The sequence below is a fragment of the Plasmodium vinckei genome (assembly GCF_900681995.1).
Source record: "Plasmodium vinckei vinckei genome assembly, chromosome: PVVCY_11".
NCBI classification, from domain to species: domain Eukaryota; phylum Apicomplexa; class Aconoidasida; order Haemosporida; family Plasmodiidae; genus Plasmodium; species Plasmodium vinckei.
The window spans coordinates 930408-953652 of record NC_051303.1 but is presented as its reverse complement, the minus strand read 5'-3'; the positions used below and the strand labels follow the sequence as shown (position 1 = coordinate 953652).

Genomic DNA, 23245 nt, shown 5'->3' with positions numbered 1-23245 from the left:
TACTATTTGATTTGTTTTTTTTAATATATTTTATTATTTTTTTACCATTCAAACGTGTAGCGTAAAATATAACCATATAGCCACACAAATCTATTCACTTAAAATATTTTGAATTTTTATTTGTTAGTAACATAAAAAAATTAATAACTTTGAAAAAAAAATTAAAAAAAAAATACTAGTAAAATGTATATATGCATATGTAGGTATATAATTTTCCTGATTTCTCTTATATATATCTGGAAACCATCGCTTTTTGAGTATTCGATTCACTCACACTTATCTCTACATAATTAACTGATCGATTTTTAAGGAAATCCATGCCTATTGCATCTATTATTTTGCTAAGAATGTAATGGGCTATTTCCTCAGCCGATGAATGTTTTATAGGAATTTCAACACAATCATTTTGTGGAAATGAATATAAAGAATTATCTTCACATGTAATCTGAAAATTATTATTTATTTTCTCGATTTTTAGAACGTCACTATTAGTGGGTATAATAAAACGATGGTCTATTGTATTGCAAATGTTTTTAACAATACTTTTTAATATAGAAAAATCTACAACATATCCATCACTTTGTATATGTCCTTTCACTTTTAATGAAACATTATAATTATGACCATGTAATGTTTCTCTGAATCCTTTATAAGCAATAAAATGGGCGCAATGAAATGTAAATGCTGGTGATTCAACTAAAAGCTCTGCTATATTATTTTCTGATTTTAATAAATCGTTGCTCATTATGATCGTACTCTTAAAATGCCTAATGACTAGCTTGCTATTTCAATAGAGAAATCAATCAAATAAAAATATAAATTAATAATTATTTATGATATAAATAATACTTAAATAATTGTATATTATTTAATATAATAAGATACAACGATTTTGGGAGTAGAAACAGGTATGCTTGATGTTATTAATTGATTGCGATTAAAATGAGCTATTCAAATTTGGAGTATTGCTTTAAAAAATATTCACTTTTTTAAATTGAAAAATAAATCATATTTTTAATTTTATTTTAAATATATATTAAAATTATGGATCTTTTATAAAACAAATGTTATAATAAAATATACAAAAAATAAATATGCCTTATGACCTTATAAAATATTGTATATCATTTGTGTTATAAAATTCGGAGTTTAAAAAATATATTAAAACAAAAATTGCGAAATATTTATATTTATCTATAAATGTAGAATTCATTTTTTTTAAAAATAAAGATTCAAAAATACATTTTAATTTTCTCTGTATAATATACTTAAAATGCATATCAAAGTACAAATTAATATGTGCACGTATATAAGTTGCACATCCAAATTTGGAAATTTGTGAAACATTGTAACATTATTGAAAATTATAACCACATAAAAATTGGGAATAAGCATTTAAAGAATCAATAATATATTTTAAAGGATAAATATAGAATATATTATATATACATGGATTGACATAAACAAATATGTATCCTTAATAAGGAAAAGATACAATTAAAAAAAAAGATGTGAGCTGAATAATTGATGTTATTATTCATAAACCACCATTATTACTAATACTAATGGTAATAGTAAATTTTTCAAATAACTCTGTTCTGTAACATTTTGTATTTCTTCGAAGATTTTAATGCAGGATCTCGCATTAGTTGCACACCATGCAAATAATATTGTTTATCTTTTATTTTAATTATAAAGACTGTTTTGTTTTTTAATATTATTAGCACTTTGTTATTAGGTGTTATTATTTTAAAGCCCTAAACAATAGAAATATTTATTCGAATATATGTGTATTTAAATATGAATATATCATTGCACAACAATATTATACAATGAAACAATAAAAACGGAAGGAATATTTAATAATATAAAACATGCATTTCTTTGTATTACATTTTGAGTTTCCAGAATTATTATTCCTTTAATGCCGATATATGATGAGCATCGTGATTTATGAATTTCCACATATGCTCCATTCAGTTCCATCTCATTGATTGTTTCGAGAGATAATTCTTTATTGTTTGTTAGTTCAAATAACTCATTGACATATATATTCCATAGTTCATTAATTTTTTTAGCATGCTCATAACTATTTTTTTCTGATATAACATTATAATTTGTGTACTCATTTGAAGATAGGCCGATGTTAGTTAATTTCTTATTACTGTTATAAGTTTCCGCCCTATCCTTTATACTACTTTTGAGAAATACTTTTTGAGGCTCATATAAATCGAATTTCTTTAATAGAAAGAGAAATAAAAAAATGTATTATAACAATGAAAAAAAATATATATGTAATATATGGCACATTTTTATTTCGAAATTTTTAATACCTTTTTCAGTTCTTTATCTTCCCAATCGGAATCCAAAGTTACGCCATCTTTTATAAAAGGGTGATTGCATGCTGTTTTGCTTCCTATATTATTATTTTTAAAATTTGCATTATACTCCCCATAATTTAATGAACCTTTCATTAAATTTGGTGTGTGATCATTTTTTGAAGTACCATTCAAATCATAATTATTGTGCCCTTTTTTTGTGTTATTATTGAGCTTATTAGAATGTGCAAAATTCCCAGAGTGTTGTTTTTTCTTGTTTAGAGAAGTATTATTTACGTAGTAGTTTACAACTTTATTGTTATTGATTTTTAGCTTTTTGTTAATTTCATTTACATTTTCTTCCATTATTAGAATTAATATATTTCAACATCAAATTATTTTTATAATCACAAAAAACCATGATATGTAATTTCATATGTAAAGGGGAAAAAATTAAATTGTACTAGTAAGCATATCATAAATTATGCTTATTTGTGAGATTAGCTTGGAAAATAATTGTACATATACATATGGCTAACTAAGGATTATAAAAATCGACAATCTTAAGTATGTATCAAATTTAAGTTACACATAGTTGCCACTTATTAATTACAATTTAATTACTTTGTCAAATATAAAAATATGTAGATATTATTAAATGTTATTTACACATTTATAAGAAATATATTCATTCTGCAAAATGAATGTTATCATGTGCAAAAACAAAAAAAGAAAATATAATAAAATTATGTTGTATTAATTGGGTTTATATATATTTAAAAATATATAATATACTTAGTTGTTAAAGGAGTATAAAATAAAAAATACACGCAGCTATATTAAGGGGAATTGTTCTGCGGTAATTATATAGCAATATTCGAGCAAATCATATATATGTATATAACCATATACTATTTACGATTTAATAAGCATACTGTGGTATCTTTCTCTTTTTTCTTTCAATTACATATTACTTTTTTATATGGCACAGATAAAGCATATATTTTCTCTCTTAATACAACACCATAAATGATTAATAAGAAAAAGCGAGAAAATATTCACGAACAATAAAATGGCTTTGATTACAAATGCTAATTAATAAATAATTCAAATGCCATATATTTAGGCTTTTTTATATATATGTTGAAATGATATGTGTATGAAGTAATTAAGTAAAAAAACAAAAAGAACAATTAATACTATTATAGTAATTCCCCTATATATATAATCATATATAAATATGCGTTTAAAATTTTACGCTTAAAAAAATATACAAATATAACAATATGAATATTTTAATTTAAATATACTTTTATTAATATATACTCAAAAATACGTAAGAATGTTTAACAATTTTTTCATATATTTAACTAATTATTTCATGTAACTACTTAAATTTCTTTAAAAATTAATTTGAAAAAATCGCCAATATTCATATATTAATGCATACTTTGGCCTTTTAATGCTTAGTTTCAATTGGTATTAAATAATAAGGCTTGATATATATAACACGGGCAATAATTGTCATATATAATACTGTAAATATAATTATATAATAATATGTGTATAATTAATGTATCTTATATTAATTAACTTATTTGCGTGATATGTAAACAAATTGAATGTATTAGGTATGTATCGAGTTCACAGTAATTTTGCCATATAATGACCAAATATACAATATAATGCTTATTAATTTATTCCTTTTACTTTAAAAAATATTTATTTTCTTTGTATTGTTTATGATATTTTTTTCTTTTAAATATAATATATATATTATGTTTTTAATTTAAAGGGAAAATAAAAAAAAATAAGCAGTATGCTTAAGAATATATATATGTATATTTATAATATGTACATATGCATGTACTATGGTTTATTGTAATTATGAAATAATATAAAATTGTTGAGATTATATAACTTATATATATTAATTATAAAAAGTAATAAAAGTAAATTAAAAAAAAAAATAAAAAATAAAAAACGAGCAAAAATTGGGTAAAACCCGTAGTACATAATGAATAACGCGGAACACAATGGAGTTGCTTCAAAGATGGATTCATCAAAAATTGATAATATTGATATAGATGAAAATATCTTCCTTAATAATAAATCATTTCCAGTAAATGAAGTATATGAGGTAGATCAAAATAAATTTGGTGGTAACAACCAAATTAAAGATATAAACGAATATAAAAGAATGTATGAAGAGAGCATAAAAAACCCTGAGGTGTTTTGGGGTGATATGGCAAAAAATAATTTAAGATGGTCTAAATTATTTAATAAGACGTATATTGGCAATTTTAATAAAGGAAATGTTAGCTGGTTTGTTAATGGCAAAATAAATGCCTGTGACAATTGTGTTGATAGATGGGTTGAAAAACATCCTAATAAGACTGCCATTATATGGGAAAAGGATACACCAAATGATTCTAAAAAAATAAGCTATCAAAAATTATTAGAAAAAGTTTGTAAAATTGCTAATTTATTAAAAATATATGGAGTTAAAAAACAAGATTGTGTAACCATTTATTTGCCAATGATACCAGAATTGATATATTCTATGTTAGCATGCGCTAGAATAGGTGCTATACATAATGTTGTTTTTGCTGGATATTCTACTAGAAGTTTATCAGAAAGGATAATCAGTTCAGGCTCAACTATTTTAATTACTAGCGATTTTGGCTTAAGAGGTGGTAAATTAACCAAATTAAAAAATATTGCCGATGGGGCAATGGAAATGACTGGAATGATCAAAACATGTATAGTTTTTAAAAATAAAACAAAACTAAATGATCAGAATAATAGTATAGTAAATAGTAAATCAAATAATTTCTATAATGCATCTAATATATGCTCTCAAGGAAGTAGTCATTTCTTGCAATATTACACAGTTGGAAATGCAACACATAAAAATAATAATGATCCAAGTCAAAATGGGCATGATAATGTATTACATAATGATATTTCCAATCATATTAAAGAAGATATAATTGATAAAAAAACTGAACATTTAAACAATTGTGTCACAAATAATATAACAAACATGTGTAATAATAGCAATCATAATGATGCCAATTTATCCCAAAATAATAAAATCGATAAAATTGGTGCTAAGGAAAAAGATATACAAACACTTAATAAATTAATATCAAAAAATAGCAATCTAAATAAAAAAAATCAAAACAAAGAAAGTGGTACATACAAAGAAATATATAGCAACAATGATCAATATCTAATAGATGGAAAGGAAAATAAATTGACTGGAAATGGGACACAAATGAATGGGCACATTTCATATGATAATAATATGATTAGTTGTAATCAAGTAAATGCATTTGAACAGATTAATAATTATAATATCCACAATGGACAAGCCAATTATGGACAAAATTGTAAAAGTAAATATGATTTTGATGAAAATATATGTACATTAAAAGAAGGTCGAGACGTTAATGGCTCATTATTAATGAAAAATATGAGGCCATATTGCCCAATAGAATATGTAGATAGTGAAGATTTTTTATGTATATTATATACATCTGGTTCTACTGGGAAACCTAAAGGAGTGACTCATACTACTGCAGGATATTTGCTATATGCATTTGCAACATCCAAATATATTTTTGATATAAAAGATGATGATATTTTTGGTTGTGTTGCTGATATAGGTTGGGTAACAGGCCATACTTATGTAGTATATGGACCTTTATTAAATGGAATAACAACCACTTTATTTTCATCTATACCTACCTATCCTGATTGTAGTAGATATTGGAGCTTAATAGAAACTCATAAAATAACACAATTTTATACAGCCCCTACTGCACTTAGAACTTTAATGAAGCATGGTGATTATTATATTAAAAATTATGATTTATCATCTTGTAGAATATTAGGAAGTGTAGGAGAACCTATAAATCCAGAAACATGGAGATGGTATTATAATGTTGTTGGAAAAAAAAAATGTGTAATTGTTGATACATATTGGCAAACAGAAACAGGAGGTATTGTTATTGCACCCATACCCCATTTATTTAAAATGAAACCAGGATCTGCTTCTTTACCATTTTTTGGTATACAATTAGAAATATTAAATTCAAAAACATTAGAGCCATTAAATGGTCCAAATGTATGTGGTATATTATGTATAAAAAGTTCATGGCCAGGTATGTTAAGAACAGTTTATGGAAATCATAATAGATTAATCAAAACGTATTTTAAACCATGCCCCAGTTACTATTTCACTGGAGATGGTGCATATAGAGATGAAGATGGGTATTATTGGATATCAGGAAGAATTGATGATACACTAAATGTATCAGGTCATAGATTAGGCGCTGCAGAAATTGAGCATGCTTTAGTTCAACATGCCTGTATTTCTGAATCAGCCGTTGTATCTTTTTCTCATAAAGTTAAAGGAGAAGGTATTCTATGTTTTGTCGTTAAAAAACTCGCAAATCTTTCAAAATATCCAGAATGCAATAGTGATAATAATAATGATGAATTAAATAATCGATCGATATTAAGTTCAAATGGTAATATTGTACAAAATCATATTCATGAAAATTATACAGATGAAAAATTGATAGAAGAATTGAAGCAATATGTTAGAAAAGTTATTGGTCCAATTGCTACACCAGATATAATATGTATTGTTCCCGATTTGCCAAAAACACGAAGTGGAAAAATTATAAGAAGAATATTAAGAGCTATAGCAATTGGATTGAATGATTATGGGGATATATCAACAGTTTCAAATTATGATGTTATTGAAATTATTAAAAATAAATTTGTGGAATCTAAGGAAAAACGTTATGGCGCATCATAATATTATATTAAAAATATCCACAAAAGGAAGAAAATATATTTCCTAGGGCGCATATATCAATTTTATGCATATGCATAATATACCACATTTCTTTTTACTTATACTTTTTATTATTTATTTAATTTTTTCTTATTTTTGTTTATTTTAAAATATGTGGAAGTATGCCCAAAAATATAATGATAAAAATACTAAGGAAACGCCATGTTTTCAAATATTCCCCATTTGTATATGAAAAGGGGTGAAACAAATTAGTGAAAATTACAAAAAAGGGTGAAACCCTCAATAAAAGTAAAAAATAAAAATAATTCCCAAGTTAATTGTTTACGTTTGTTTATGTTTGCATGTGTATATATGCATATATTCGTACATATTCACTCTTTTTTTCTTTTTCGTTTATGCATATAACATTTATATACCATGATTAATAATTTGTTCTTATGCTAAGATAAATCATTTTCCAATATATTATAATAAAACAACTGGATAATACATAATTGTAGCATTCAGAACAAATTGTTTATCGCTTCGTTTTTATATACATATTTGATTATTTCTTTTGTGCAATTGCTGATGTATGTACATTTTATATTTTTTTTCATAAATTTATTATCTTTTTATTGTTATATATATGCATGTGGCACATATATATATTTTTTTTAACTTTTTTTTTCATATTTTATGCGTATTAATGATTGCATATCCTATTATTAATGATAGAAAACGCGCTTAAACTTATAATAAAAAATATATAACAACGCCTGTTGTTACAAATATATATAATTGTATTTTTTTACTACTATTAATGCACATATAATTGGTGTGTAGCAGCTTGTAAAGTGAGTACATGTACATATGTATTATTGTTTACTGCTATGTAGGCTTTATATTTATGGAATTTACAAAAACAAAAATGAATAAGAAACATTTTATATTTTCTTTTTTTATAATTAAATTTTATTTTGCCATATCTGTATAGATACTTACAAAAAATTTATAGACACATAAAAACTATATAATGTGCTTATAAGTATTATAAAAATAATATACACTCTGGTACGCAACTATGTTTTTATACTTTTGAGAATATTAGAAAAAAAGTAAAAATATCATATATAAATGATAAATTTTTGGATATATATAGGTTTCAATACGAAGCAATATTTCTTTGGCTTTAAAAGCCTTGTGATTAATTATATAAAATTTTTTATTATTTATTATGTTTGTGTTGTATTTTTTCCCTTTTTAATATATAGACAAAATTAAGGTGTAACAATTATGTAAAGCTAATTTTTAATTATTATATAATTTATATGAAAAAAACAAAAAATATTTTTAATTTTCGTTACATAACAGTTTCTATCTTTTTTTTTAATTATCTAAGAATAATAATTAAAAGTATTTAAAAAAAATAAAAAAAATATATAACATAAAAAAAAAGGAAAAATATGGAAAAAATAAATTTTAATTAAAATGTACATTTAAAAATAACATTTTGTTAACACTTTATATATTATGTCTTCATACTTTCAATAATAAATTTATGTATTATATTCCTTAAAATGCAATTATATTTTTTTTTTCGTATTTGGAAATGTACAGACTGTTTGAAATTAGATATGCATACAAAAATATTTATACAAATGCAATGTAAATATATACACACATATACAACATAAATATATATTTTTAATAATTTTAATATATTCATGCATATATATTTGTAAATAATTATATAGATACATACATATTTGCGCATATGGAGAATATAAATGTCGATTATGTATATAAAATATATTATTAAAAGGCACAATATTTCCAATATGCAAGTACCTTTTATGCAAATAAAACTTCATTTCATTTTTTTTAGTCTATATATATAATAATGATCAATATATACTACTGTTATAGTCCCATAGCACTAAAAATTACCAACATACTTTGCTCTCATTTGATTAGCCTTTTCACCATAATATGTATTGCATCTATAACTCACAACTGTAAAATGGTGGTCTATATATGCATGTTTATGGGGTTATATGTTGTTCCTTATAATGAAAACATTAGTAGCTGCGTATGTATTATTTTTTATAAATTAAATCTAGTGCTCAAATCATTTAACATATCGGCTGGTATTGGCGAAGAATGCTCATCCTTCATTGGGTTGTAAATTTCCTTCCACTGATTAGGATATTTTTGTTTCATTGTTGACAAGAATTGATGGAAAAAAATATTAACGTTCTGAGAAACATATTTATATTTTAATATTATATATACAATATCTTTTAAATGCTCAGCAGCAATATCAAGATTTAAATATAATGCTTCTAAGATGGCTTTTAGTGAATTAATTTTTTCATTTTCTTGGGTTCCATGAGACATAATTTTTAGCCATGTTTTTAAAAATTGAGGAAAATAATATATTATTTTTTTAGGATAAGTAGAGCATAATCTTCCTATAGTTATACATATATTTTGTAATAAACAACCATGGTATTTAGAATTTTGACAAATATAAATATGTTGTTTTACAATTTCATCAACGTATGCTTCAATATATTGCGAGTTTATATGTATACTAATTTCTCCAATGGCCCAACTAGCATTATTTGAAACTGGTATAGATGGGTGCGATATATGTGCTATTAAAAATGGAATAATATCATTTAAAAATGGTATTAAATATTGAGCACAAAATCTGGATATATCTCCAATTAATGCAAAATTTGATTGTAAAATACCAAAATTTAAAAATTGTTTAGCAAATTCTGTATATTCATTTTGTTTATTTATCATTATAACTCCATTTTTTATTGACACTGATGAAACATTGGCATTATCATTACCAATGCTACTAGAAGTGGTAGGTAGTTTCGTGTTATAATTATGATTTAATAATAATGACATTCCCTTTTCGTTGGAGCCAGATCTACCATTATTTGTATTAACCCCATCGATTGAATTTTGATTATTATTATCCAAAGAATTAATTGTAAACATTATACCATCAATATGGACGCATCCAACTTTTAGACAATATTTATGAACCAGTGGTATAAAGTTATATTCATTTTCTGCTATAATTTCAATAATATCTGAATTAATAACACTTAATATCCTTGATAACAAATCAAAACTACATTCGATTAGATCTTTTTTTTTCGAGGATGATATCGAATCAATATCTTTAAGGTTAATAAAATAGTCTTCGTTTGAAATTTTATAATAATTTAATAATTCATTAGCGGTTTGTGATATATTATTTCTATTAACAATAAATGAATTTGAATTATTTACTTTCCTATTATAATAATATTTAATTTCCTCTTCTAAATCTATATATAATAATGCTAAAAATTTGATACATGTTCTTATAACAATTTTTGCATATTTTAAAAATTCTTTTCCATAAGCACTAGTAATACAAGACATACATTCCATGAGTGCAATAATATATGGACTACTAATTCTTATATTATTCCATTTTATAAGTATCGAGTTAACAATTTCATGAGCTAAATCTATATTTTCCTTAACAATATTTACACTATCAATTAATGTTCCTACTACATCAAATAAAATGAAATAATTTTTGGCTTGATATATTTGAAATGCTTGTTGTATAGTATGTACTATTTCATGTAAATGGTTGTTTAATAATTCTAATGCATCTTCTTCTAAATTAGCAAATGAAGAACAAGCTGCTTCTTGAACCCGTTTATTACTATCTAACACTCTTTTTAGTAAATTTAATAAAACAGGTTCAAACCATTTATCGCAATTATCTGGATGGCATATCCATGATGAAAATCTTGTAACACACCAACAAGAAATACTTCGTGCTAAGGGTTTTTCATCATTTAATAATTTTATTAAATATTCTAAAACTTTAGGAATGAATGGAGATAAACTATACATACAACCTTTGGCAATAGCGCCTAATGACAATACAGCACTTTCTCGAATATTCCATTTATCACTCATTAATTTCTCTTCAATATGAGGCAATATATATTCTAATATATCATCATTATATACATTTGATAAATAATCTAAACACAGTGCAGCACCTTTTCTTACTGTCCAATCATTTCCCCATGTTCTTGAGGTCATTTCATCATTTTTTTCCTCATCACTCAAGTCATCTAAATCATCATTTATATTATTATCATTTGTTATATCACCTGAATTAACATTAATACGATTATTATTATTGTTTGCACAATTTCCATTAATATTTGAATGCATATTTTGTCCTTTTAAATACTCACCTTGCTCATTCACCATGCTATTGTTTTTATTATCACTACTTTGAGTGTTAGCAAAGTTATTATTACTACTGTGGTATAGTTCAGGAGAAATGTCCTGTACTAAATCGGGTACGTTTGCATTATCATTTTGAAAATGAGATTCATCCATTGTTAAATAATCCCATTTTGTATATACTGTATTATCTATTAATATTTTACATAAATATGGTAAATAATTTTTTAACGTTTTTAAAGCTTCATTTCGTAACTCGTTTATATTTTTATATATATTTTCGTCGATGTAATTTTCCGATGTATTGGTTCCAATCGGTTTACCATCGCCAACATTACTACTAATAATGCCTTTATTATTATTATTATAATTTGAATAAGCCATATAGCTTCTGTCCTTAATAAGCACAGGCCAAAATTCCAATGCCTCCAATTGTACTTTTCTGTCACCTGAATTGGTTGCATTCACCATAAATTGAATGATTCCATCAAGGTTATTAAATATAGATGCATATCTTGTATCCGTAATAATTGTCACACATGTGACAACAGTTTTTAATATTTGTGGATCTTCTTCTGCTGCTAAAAAACCTAAGCATTCCCATAACTGTGGAAAATATTCATTAAATATACCATTTGTTGCAAAACATGATGCGTTAATAAATAAATCAAGGCATTCAGCGGCATATTTTTTTCTTATACTTTTTTCTTGTAATGAACAATATAAAAATAATTTTTCTAATAACTGTGTTTTGCAAAATTGAAAAAAAAGAGAATCAGTATTTTTTCGATTTATTAGCTCATCTTCAATTATTATTATTATAGCACGAAATGCCCCATCTACGACATCGTTATTTCCACGTTCTACTAAAAGTAATAAATTATATAATGCTTCTGGCCATTTTTCTATTCCTTCATATTTTGTTAATATTGATGTTATAACAGAACCAGACGTATTCCGTATTTCTTTTACTTCATCTTCTACAAGTTTAAATATCTCATTCTTTATTATTTTTAATATATCATTTGTTAAAAATTTATTTTTTGAGTTTATATAATTTTTTAATAGCAAACCTCCTACTTGTCTAACATCATTATTTTCTTGTTTGTTCATAAATATATGTAATAAATATAATGCTGCATCTGCAACATTTTCATTTAAATCTTTTAACACTTTTGTAACTTCGATTTGTACATTATTATTTGAATTATTGCAGGAAGATGATAAAGCCTCTATTATTGTTTTATATATTTTCTCATTTGGTTTCCATCCCATGTATAAGTTATTATTTTCAAAGTTTGTGGTATGCATTTTCTTACTTTCATAAATACATACACATATGCATATATATGCACCTATATATATTGTGTTTATCTATCTTTATTTCACTCTTTTTATATATACATCGATATACTCGCTTATACGCATATATAAATAGTTATAAACAAAAGAGGAAAAAAAATCTATATATACACTTTTTATATACCATTCGAAACATGCATAAGTAAATGCTTATAACAAATGTGAATAATACAACATGCAATTCGTAAAAATTAAAATTTTTCCCCTTTTTTATTTATGATATTTAAAAAAAAATGTAAAAAAAACATATATTAACATAGATGTAGGTATGTAAAGATGTATTAATTGAATTAAAAATGTATAAAATTTGAATTCAGTCTTGGATAAAAGTGGTATATTACTTTTATATCTGAATTCTTGGGATATATATACAAAAAAAAAAAAAAAATATGCATATATATGCCCATATAACTGTTTATGTCACATAAATATATATGAAACTATGCAAGTAATCTGTGGAAAATTGCAAGTTTCTTAGATATATTATTATGTATTATGCATACGGGATATAAATAAAAAATTTGTAAATATATGCCTATATAAAGCATTTAGCTATTTTTATATTATATAAATTTTATATATATATTGTGAAAAAAATATTTTATAAAAAAAATACAAGAAAAAAAAACTAGGGGGAAAATTATATACAACGCTACATATAATTTTTGCGTATAAATGGTATATTTGTAAATATATAAACGCGAATACTATATGTAATGAACAAATAAACACTTATATTTTTATGAATTTTTTAATTATATTGAAACTAAGAATGTAAATAATGATATATATATGTATATATTAAAAAATTAAAATAAACAGCATGCTGACATAAATTATTTTATTTACATTATCGAATTTGTTTGTAGTAAATATGTGGGTTTACAATATATATGCATAATCAACAATAAACTATATAACGTAAATATCCATATGAATATTTAATATTATTATACATATAATGTACGTTATATGAAAAAAGAAAAATGTATCTTATATGATTTATACATATATATTATATATGTATAATATGTTTGCTTCACTATTATTCATTACTGGTTTAAGCTTAAATAATGGCATATAAAATAGTGAATTAATATGTTTATAATTAAAATAATGAAAAAAAAAAATAAAAAATTATAATTTGTGGAAACTCATAACTTTTTATCTAAAGTAAAAACAAATTTACATTTTTATGTATATTCTTGGAAAAAAACGAAAGAAGAAAAAAATTTACACAATATTATTTAAGGTATTTAAATTTAATAACTTTAATTTTTATATACAGGCTTATGAATCCACTTGTATATTATACAAAGATATTATATTAATATATTATTATATGAATTTTATTATTTAAATAGTATACGAAATTTATGCGTATTTTTTCTCTTGCCCCCCAACATAATATAATAAATAAACGTTGTACCAATATAATATATTTTTTATTTATAGAAAAAAAATAATATATATTAATGCATTTACTATTAAAAATATATATATTTTTTTTTATATTTATTTATTTTTTCCACGTTTTTTTTTTTATTTACTACAAATATACTAAAATAATTTTACATGTTGTGCTGTAAATTAACCATCAAATAATAAAATAGAAAATCCCAAAAAAGAAAAAAGGTATTTTCCATTATGATTTTTTTTCAAACAGTTAAAAAAATGTATTAAAAGGTGAAAACAAAAAAAATAAGTATCATATTTTTACTTAATACCAAATAATAAAAAATAGCATAAGCATTTTTAATAAAACATATATGCATGCCTATAGCAGCGTATATGATATATATTTTTTTTATATGGCAATTACTACTATAAAAAAAAAGAAAATAAGTCACGTGAAAAAATTCATACATATAAAAATTAAGGTAAAGTAATGCATTATAATGAATTGATACTTTTTCTATAAAGTTGTGGAAAATAATACGGAATAACCTAAATTTACATGTTAATAGGAAATATGCATGATTTAAAGAAATATAATATTTTTTCATGAAATCAATTTATTGTAAAGGTATTAATATATATATGTATATATGAAAACATAAATGAAAGAAAAGATAAACAACATAAATATTGTTAGTACTCATTTTTCCAAAATAGGAATTCACATTTTAATATGAAATGAAAAGCTACTTCTCACTGAATTAAAAGTATTGCCATAAACTTTTTTTATTATAGAAACTTAGCTGTGGGAGTAAAATATGTAATATACATATTATTGCGATAAGGTATACAACATATATATTATTTGTATTTTATACAATCATGCTTAATTGTATCATCAATTTTAAGTAAAAATGTTACACTATCCATAAATCCTTTCATAAATGTATGAATATGAAAAAATTCCAAAGCACGTTTACACATGTAGAATATATAAACGAATATACATTCGCTATTATTTTTGACATCAGAATATTTTAACAATAATACATTAACTTAATTATTTGATTAAAACCGATTACTTTTAATCGTAAAAATCTCAATAAAAATAATACCCTTAGGCCTCATTTGTACTTATATTAATATATAATTAAATTGTTGAGAATATTTATGGGTGCTGTCCTTTTAAAAATGTGAATTAATATATTATTCATATGGAGTAGTTCGTATTCTAAAATAATATTGCCTTATATATATTCCCTATGGGAAGAATGTGTACTCCTACATAGATATTTATTTTATTTTATTTGGACTATCGCTACAATTATTTTTTTCTTGGTTTCCTTTGGATATATATGTTTTACACCTTATTCGAAAAATATTGTAGAAATAACTGCTATTGAAAATAATTGGGTTAAATATGTTTTGTATAATATAATGAAGCTCTTAAAATTGTGATATTCCACAAAGGTTGTAAATAAATTTCATATTACTAGACTCTCTTCCAAATTGTAAAAAAACAATTAATGTATTTTTATACAATTTTTCATTATCTTTAACTTCATTTCTTTTTAAAAACCGAATATATATAAATAGGTAAATCCCCAAAAAAATAAAGACCCAATAGTAGTAGTAATAATAATAACTTTTAATTTTCCCTCTCTTACACATTTTTGGATGAAAATTATTAATTTCTTATCCATAAAAAAACAAACAAATAAACATGATACAAACTAAGAAAAAATTTAGGAGAATCGCTCATTAGCTAGAACTTCGAGCGTTTTTGTTAAAGTGAGTGACATTATTTGGCTTAACTTACAAAATTCGATCCTATCTTCATCTTGATTTAATTTTTCATTATGGCTATTAGCAACGTTTTTTACAACGCGAGTATATTCATGTGTATATTTATTTTTCATAACACTGCCATACTTATATGAATATTTTTTATTATCATTATCATAATTTTCCACTAAAACTGTTTTTGAGTACATTAAGTGATCCTCTTTTGAAACATCTGTATTATTACCGTTGTTCTTGTTGTTTCTATTATCATTATTCGTTTCCATTCCATTGTTTTTTTCCTCTACCTTTTCAAGATTGTTATTTGATACACAATTTATTTTGCTCTCTTCATATTGAATAGGGTCTTCTATGTTATTAACTATTCCATCCTTTTCAAAATATGCTGATTTGTTTATGCTTATATTACTATTTTGACTCTCTACATTGTTTTTCAATTCATTATTTGTATGTTTTTTTACTGATTTTTTTTCTGAATTATGATGCTCATTTTGAAATAGACACGTATTTTCGTCACTTGGGATATTATCATTTCCTTTTTTATCCATATCATTATCATACATATATGAATTCATAACATATTCAGGGATCGAATATAATGGTTTCATATTCTTTATAATATCCTTATTACTATTTTGGTTTCGATATTTATATGCTTTATCAATATTTTTTTCATTATTAGCTTTTACATGAACATTTTTTATAAGATTTGTTGTTGAATGTAATTGTAAAATAGGAGGATCAACTTGTGCATTTTCTGGATTTATTAAAGGGGCATTTAATATACTTATTGATCCTATCCCATCTATTGCCCCTAAAGTATAAGCTCTTTTTTTGTACGTTTTTGAAATATCTTTTTCATAATTTGTTAACTCGTTTATTTGATTAAAAATATATTGTTTTTCTTTGAATTTTGTATCCACTTTATTTTCTATAATTTCACTCATATTTCGCATATTATTATTATCTTTCTTGTCTATACATTCATCTATAAAACCCATTTTATCGTTACTAAATTTGTTAATGTTCTTTTCTCTGAATGTTGATATTTTTCGCATATGACCTATACAATATATATATTATCCTTTTTAGTATGTCCACTTTTTTATTTGTCCCCGAATCTCGGCGTTTTATGGTGAGAGTATTTTTTTGCACATGCTAATTACTTTTCCCTTTAATCAACTATATTAGTACTTATTCCTATGTGTATATATATACAATTTTTTATAATATATTCTACTAATTATTTATTATTCATTACACTATATTATAAAAATTAGTTAATACAATTCCTTACTTAAATTTGCAAAGAATTATAAGGGTATATTTATACTACAAAAGAAAAGTTATATATATGTTTTTAATTTATTCGTGTAAAATAAACACAATAATGCTATAAAAAAATCATATTGTTATGCCTATATATATGCATATATGTGTGTATACACACATTTTAAGAAAATGCCATTTTTATGCAAATTTATGGCTTAAAAAATATACACATAGGATTAGTATTTTTTGGAAATTATATTCATAATTTTAATTGTACATTTAGACTTATGTATTATATGTAGAAAAAATAAAAAATGAAAAAAAATTAGAATAATATTCTTATATATATGCTTAAGGAAATTTATTTTATATTTTTTTAAATTATTTTTTTTCGAAAATTATGGTATGCATATATAGACTCTTAATTTGCCTACATGTAATAATTTCCTTTTTTGTGGCAGTATGTGAGTGCTTATTTATTTTTATCTAAAAATTAATTTTAAAGATTTGCATATTTTTATTATTTATATTTTTTTCTAATAATCTACATTTAACATATAAAAATAATGTTTTTTTAAATAAAAATAATAAATTAATTTGCTAGCAAGTTATTCACCAAAACCATATTAATATATTAGTGTTATATCTTATTATTTAAATTAATTCAGATTCTATAATTAATAATAATTAAAAAAAATAATCTAAGAAAATATATTACTGCAATTTTAACCCTTTCTACATTGTAAATTTCCCCATTATAAATATCCAAAATGAGTATGAAAAAAACAGCATTAGTTGTAGTGGTAAGATAATTTGAAGCATCTCGTTAAAGCAATAAAATAAAGCATATATACATATAGCATATTTATTGATATAAAATTATATTATACATATTTTGTTTCTATAAAAGTCACCTTTGACTTAATTAGTCTACATAATAGTATGTGGGTTTACTAAATTACTTTTTCTCGAGCAGCATCAAATCAGAATAAGTGTTTATTTTGATTTCATGAATTGTTTTATCAATTTATATAAATATAGAATATATATATGTACACATTAATTTCTTATGCATTTCTTGTGTTGTTTTCTAGGCTTCAGGCTCTGAAGACGTTGAATATATAACAGCAGTTGACGTATTAAGAAGAGCTAGTAAGAATAAATACACAACATAAATATATATCATAATATTTATATATGCGTGCATAAGCATAAATAAATATGTTTATGCCTTTTTCATTAAATTAAAAAAAAAAACAAGATATATTATATAATGAAAGAATATTTTTGTATATTCTATGAGCTTATATTTGTATTATCCTATATATAACGTCTATATTTTGTAATTTACAAACAAAAATATTTTAAAATTTTTTTCCCATTGTTAAAGGTATCGAAGTAACAACAGCTTCAATACACGACACAGAAAAAGTTCAGCTTCAATCGAGAAATACCGTTTTTGCTGATACGATTATAGATAAAGTAAAAAATATGATATTCGATGTAATAATAATACCCGGAGGAATGAAAGGATCTAATGCTATATCAGACTGTCCAGCTGTAATTGAAATGTTAAGAGATCAAAAAAAAAATAATAGACTTTATGCAGCTATATGTGCTGCACCTGCAACAGTTCTACATCGACATTCCTTGATTGATGATGTTGAAGCAGTTGCATACCCTTCTTTTGAAAGTGATTTTAAACAGATTGGTAAAGGAAGAGTCTGTGTTTCAAAAAATTGCGTAACATCTCTTGGACCCGGAACAGCTACAGAATTTGCACTTAAAATCGTAGAATTACTGCTAGGTAGAGATGCCGCTCTAAGACTTGCTAGCGGTTTTCTTTTACACCCATCTATTACTTTTTAATTTATTATTTTGTTATTATCATTTTTATATGTAAATGAACATAATATACGTATATATAGTACATAGAATGTACTAAGATATATATACTTACCCATGTATATACATATGCTTATTTCTATTATCTTAAAAATGCTTAAAAGATCGCGTAATTACATTTTTTATGCTATTGTACGAATAAAAAAGTTGTTAAGAAATATCTATGTATTCATCTTATTTTAAATAGTTTTTTAATACATTGTCGTATTTATTTAAAATAAAAAACTCATGTGAGTCGAGTATATAAAAATATCATATCATACTTCATCAAACTTAATATCTTATTCAAACATAAAGTATAAAGAATTATCCATCCTTATAGCCGTTAGCTACGTAAAAAATTCACCTAATTTAAAAGAATAAAATAAAAATCATAAATTTGTTACCAATGTGAAATAAACACAGGAAACTATTTGTGCATTTCTTATATATATAAATACACAACGCATATTTTTATAAGATATAAATGTAATGTATTACAATTTTAATATATTTTCCCCCTCAGTTTTTGCACATGAATTTGTATACATATTTAAATAAAGAATCATAGGATTATGAATTATTTTTATTTTCATTGAATAACTTTATTTTTGAAATTAAAAATAATTATATAATAAGATCGAATTTTATAAAAAGAGGCCAGCATATATATAAGAATTTAAGCAAATATTCTCTAAACAAAGTCAAAGTGTATAAAATATATGGAAAATTCCAGAGAAGTATACTACAAAATGTTATAACACAATTTAATGTTAAAATGAGTTTAAATAACAACAATGGGAATAATTACAATAATAGGGGTAATAGTATTTTACTAAGTGATAAATACATAAATTTAAATGTTTTTAAAAAAGGAGAAGAATTAACTGACCAAGAAAAATTATTTTTAAAAGTTCAAACATACTTAAATGATGGAATATTACCTAAATGCATTGGTATGGGACTTGGTGGTGGATTTCTTGGGGCGTTAATTGGAGTATTTTTTTTTACTATGCAACCAACTAATATGGATTACAACTTAACTTATAAAGAGCAACTCAAGGAGCAATTTATTATGTTTAAACAGTCAGTAAAAAATAGCTGTACTAATTTTGCTAAAATAGGATTTTTATTTTCCCTTTATGAAAATTCATTGCAAAAAATAAGAGCAACAAATGATATAACTAACACTTTATATTCCGGTTGCTTAACAGGTGCAACTATTTCTTACAAAAAAGGTTTGCCTTCAATGCTTAGTGGGTGTGCAAGCTTTGCGGCTTTTTCAGCTGTTGTTGAAAAATTGCAAAGATCAAATAAATTTTAGCACTAATTTTATTTTTATTCACTTAGAAGATGATTAAACGTGTTTTCACAAAAATAGCCTCAATTACTCAAAGTACTGGCACATATACTTATCGAAATGGAGTAGTGAAGAAAAAGTATATTAACTTTCAGGATATCCTTTTAATAAAATTGAAAAGGATGCATATTAAATAGGAAAACCATATAATTAAGACGTAAAAAACATATTAATATGATCAAGAGTGATACAAAATTTTAATATATTTATGACCATTTGTAATTGTTAGATTATTAAGCTGATAAAAAGTAAATAAATATATATAGATATAGAGAAATTATCAGCATTCATTTTTTATAATTCTCAAAAAATAGACAAAATATATATTCTTTAATTGATATATGAAATTTTAAATCTTTTTTTTTGTGTAAGTAGGGTTGGTGGTAAAGTTATATAAAAAGACATCTCAAAAAAAATAAGTTTAACAAAATTTTTTTCGTGACTTTTTGGCATGCCTTATTGCCTTGAAATTATTATATATTTGTATACCTAAAAGTTTTATTTCAAATGAACATCATCAAATGTCTTATTACATTATATTTAAAAATTATAATTTAAAAGTAGTTTGCTAGTATACGCATATTAGGAATTATATATGTATATCGTTTTTTTTTTTAATAAATAATCCATTTGACCTTCGAATGCTTTTTTTGTTTTATTTTATATTATTTTTTATATTATATATTTAAGTGTTTAAATATATATGGTATAAATATATTTAAAAACTTATTAAAAACAAAAAAGCGCGCATAAATTGCAATTAATCGTAAAATATTGCACAGCTTTTGAAATTAAAATAAATATTATATAAAATTTCAATATATAGTTTAAATGTGTTGAATATCATTAAAATAATATATTAATTATCTTATGTTTAAAATAAATGGAAAATCCATTTAAATATATATCATAAAAATGTTTACTTAAAATATTAATACATTTATTTTATTGTATATATTTGACGCTTGCAAGCGTTATGCGCCCAGGCATTTATTATATACGCATGTAATATTTTTTAAAATGTTTTGTGCTTTTTTTTTGAGGTTTTTTGTTTATTAATTATTCCTACAAATATAAAGTCTCGCAAAAAATATTTATAAATTATTTAAATTATCTAAAAAATATATTTTCTTATTGGATTTTTTGTGGCAACAATATATTATAAAATTCATGAAATTTACAAAAAATATATTTTTGCAGCGCTTTTTTTTGTAAAAAATGAATAAATAAGATGAGAAAATAAAAATGAATGAAACTAGTAAAGAATATGATTCTATCTATGATTGCATATATGATTATGATGAATTAATAAATACTGTTAACAATGATAGCTTAGTAAATTCTAATACTCAAAATAAATCACCATATCCATGCATAAATCAAAATAAAGACCCAAGTAATGATCAAACAAAAATATCCCCAAAAAATGAAAAACAAGGCGAACCGAATTTAATTACAGATTATACATTATCAAACACTTTAAACGACATTGATACACATAAAAATAATCAAAAAGTTGAAAATATTAAAAAGGGAGAATTGGGGGCTCTTTGCAAAGATGAAACACCAACAGACAAAGGTTCTTTATTAATCTCAAAAAATAGCATAAATTGTAATACCCGTAATAGTGATACTAATAAAATTTTAGAAAACGATCACAATAGTAAATCAAGCGAATTAAATAAGAACATTACTAACTCGAATGAAAAAAATTCAATAAATAATTCTGTGCATATAAATGATGACTCAAATATTATAAAAAATATTCACGATGAAATAGATAATATATATGAAAAAGAAATTAATAACAATATAAAAATCATTGAAGAAACCAAAGATGCTAAACCAAATCTTTTATTTCAAAGCTCAAAGGAAATTGTATCGTCACCCCATGAGCTTGGTTTTATAATTTTAGAGAATCCATGTGAACAAATAAAAAAAAACGAAGGATCATTAAGTAAAGAATATAAAAGTGAGTGCTATCGAAAGAAAAAAAATGAAAATGGATATGAGCAAGAACAAATTGATAAAAACAACATAAATAGTAATAAACAAAATGAATACAATACAACTGATAATAAAAATGGCTCATATCAAAATAATGAGAAAAAAGAAACGCCGAGTAATAATACCTCACAACAAAATGATTGCAATAGAAGTACATTTGAATGCAATATATGTTTTGATGATGTAAGAGATCCTGTTGTTACTAGATGTGGCCATTTATTTTGTTGGTTTTGTCTTTCTGCGTGGATTAAAAAAAATAATGATTGCCCCATATGCAAAGCAGAAGTAACCAAAGAAAATGTAATACCTTTGTACGGTAGAGGGCAAAGTAGTAGTGATCATAAATATTCAACTACTGAAGAACCTAGACCTACACCTAAAAGAAAAGAAAATGTTCGAAGAAATAACGACTATTCTAATAATTTAGGATTAAGAGCTTCTTTTGGTGTATGGGCCAATCCGTTTTCTTTTGGAATGTCATATACAAACATGTCTGACCAATCCCATTTTTATAACAATAGAAATGATAATTTAAGGCCCCAAATGGATGCATTTCATGTTGAAGCTGCTTCATCGTGTTTCTTTTTTTTAGGATTTTTTTTGTCTTTATACATTTTGTTTTATTCGTCTTAGTTTTTTTATACAAAAAAGCAGGCTGCCTCAATTGGCTCAATGCTACAAATATATGCATATACAAACATTTATTTTATCTATTTTTATATAATTAATTTAAATTTTATAATTCTTATG

General features: G+C 23.5%; 8 protein-coding genes across 8 annotated transcripts; 4 read left to right on the top strand and 4 right to left on the bottom strand.

Annotated features, from left to right (window-relative positions):
* Positions 1–226: 226 nt before the first annotated feature.
* PVVCY_1102790 (6-pyruvoyltetrahydropterin synthase, putative) lies at positions 227–745 on the bottom strand (the record flags this gene model as incomplete). Its single annotated transcript, XM_008626099.1, has 1 exon — positions 227–745. The coding sequence occupies one exon, from the start codon at positions 743–745 to the stop codon at positions 227–229; it is 519 nt and encodes a 172-aa protein (XP_008624321.1).
* Positions 746–1583: 838 nt separating this feature from the next.
* PVVCY_1102780 (ribonuclease P protein subunit p29, putative) lies at positions 1584–2684 on the bottom strand (the record flags this gene model as incomplete). Its single annotated transcript, XM_008626100.1, has 3 exons — positions 1584–1757; positions 1894–2238; positions 2334–2684. The coding sequence occupies 3 exons, from the start codon at positions 2682–2684 to the stop codon at positions 1584–1586; spliced, it is 870 nt and encodes a 289-aa protein (XP_008624322.1).
* A 1651-nt stretch (positions 2685–4335) lies between these two features.
* PVVCY_1102770 (acetyl-CoA synthetase, putative) lies at positions 4336–7149 on the top strand (the record flags this gene model as incomplete). Its single annotated transcript, XM_008626101.1, has 1 exon — positions 4336–7149. The coding sequence occupies one exon, from the start codon at positions 4336–4338 to the stop codon at positions 7147–7149; it is 2814 nt and encodes a 937-aa protein (XP_008624323.1).
* Positions 7150–9234: 2085 nt separating this feature from the next.
* PVVCY_1102760 (transportin, putative) lies at positions 9235–12720 on the bottom strand (the record flags this gene model as incomplete). The annotated part of the gene is made up of 1 exon (XM_008626102.1): positions 9235–12720. One exon carries the CDS (start codon positions 12718–12720, stop codon positions 9235–9237), a length of 3486 nt encoding a protein of 1161 aa, XP_008624324.1.
* A 3194-nt stretch (positions 12721–15914) lies between these two features.
* PVVCY_1102750 (conserved Plasmodium protein, unknown function) lies at positions 15915–17030 on the bottom strand (the record flags this gene model as incomplete). Its single annotated transcript, XM_008626103.1, has 1 exon — positions 15915–17030. One exon carries the CDS (start codon positions 17028–17030, stop codon positions 15915–15917), a length of 1116 nt encoding a protein of 371 aa, XP_008624325.1.
* A 984-nt stretch (positions 17031–18014) lies between these two features.
* On the top strand, positions 18015–19113 carry PVVCY_1102740 (protein DJ-1, putative; the record flags this gene model as incomplete). Its single annotated transcript, XM_008626104.1, has 3 exons — positions 18015–18047; positions 18339–18396; positions 18635–19113. The coding sequence occupies 3 exons, from the start codon at positions 18015–18017 to the stop codon at positions 19111–19113; spliced, it is 570 nt and encodes a 189-aa protein (XP_008624326.1).
* A 793-nt stretch (positions 19114–19906) lies between these two features.
* On the top strand, positions 19907–20452 carry PVVCY_1102730 (mitochondrial import inner membrane translocase subunit TIM22, putative; the record flags this gene model as incomplete). Its single annotated transcript, XM_008626105.1, has 1 exon — positions 19907–20452. The coding sequence occupies one exon, from the start codon at positions 19907–19909 to the stop codon at positions 20450–20452; it is 546 nt and encodes a 181-aa protein (XP_008624327.1).
* Positions 20453–21733: 1281 nt separating this feature from the next.
* On the top strand, positions 21734–23128 carry PVVCY_1102720 (E3 ubiquitin-protein ligase RNF5, putative; the record flags this gene model as incomplete). Its single annotated transcript, XM_008626106.1, has 1 exon — positions 21734–23128. One exon carries the CDS (start codon positions 21734–21736, stop codon positions 23126–23128), a length of 1395 nt encoding a protein of 464 aa, XP_008624328.1.
* Between the last annotated feature and the right edge of the window lie 117 nt (positions 23129–23245).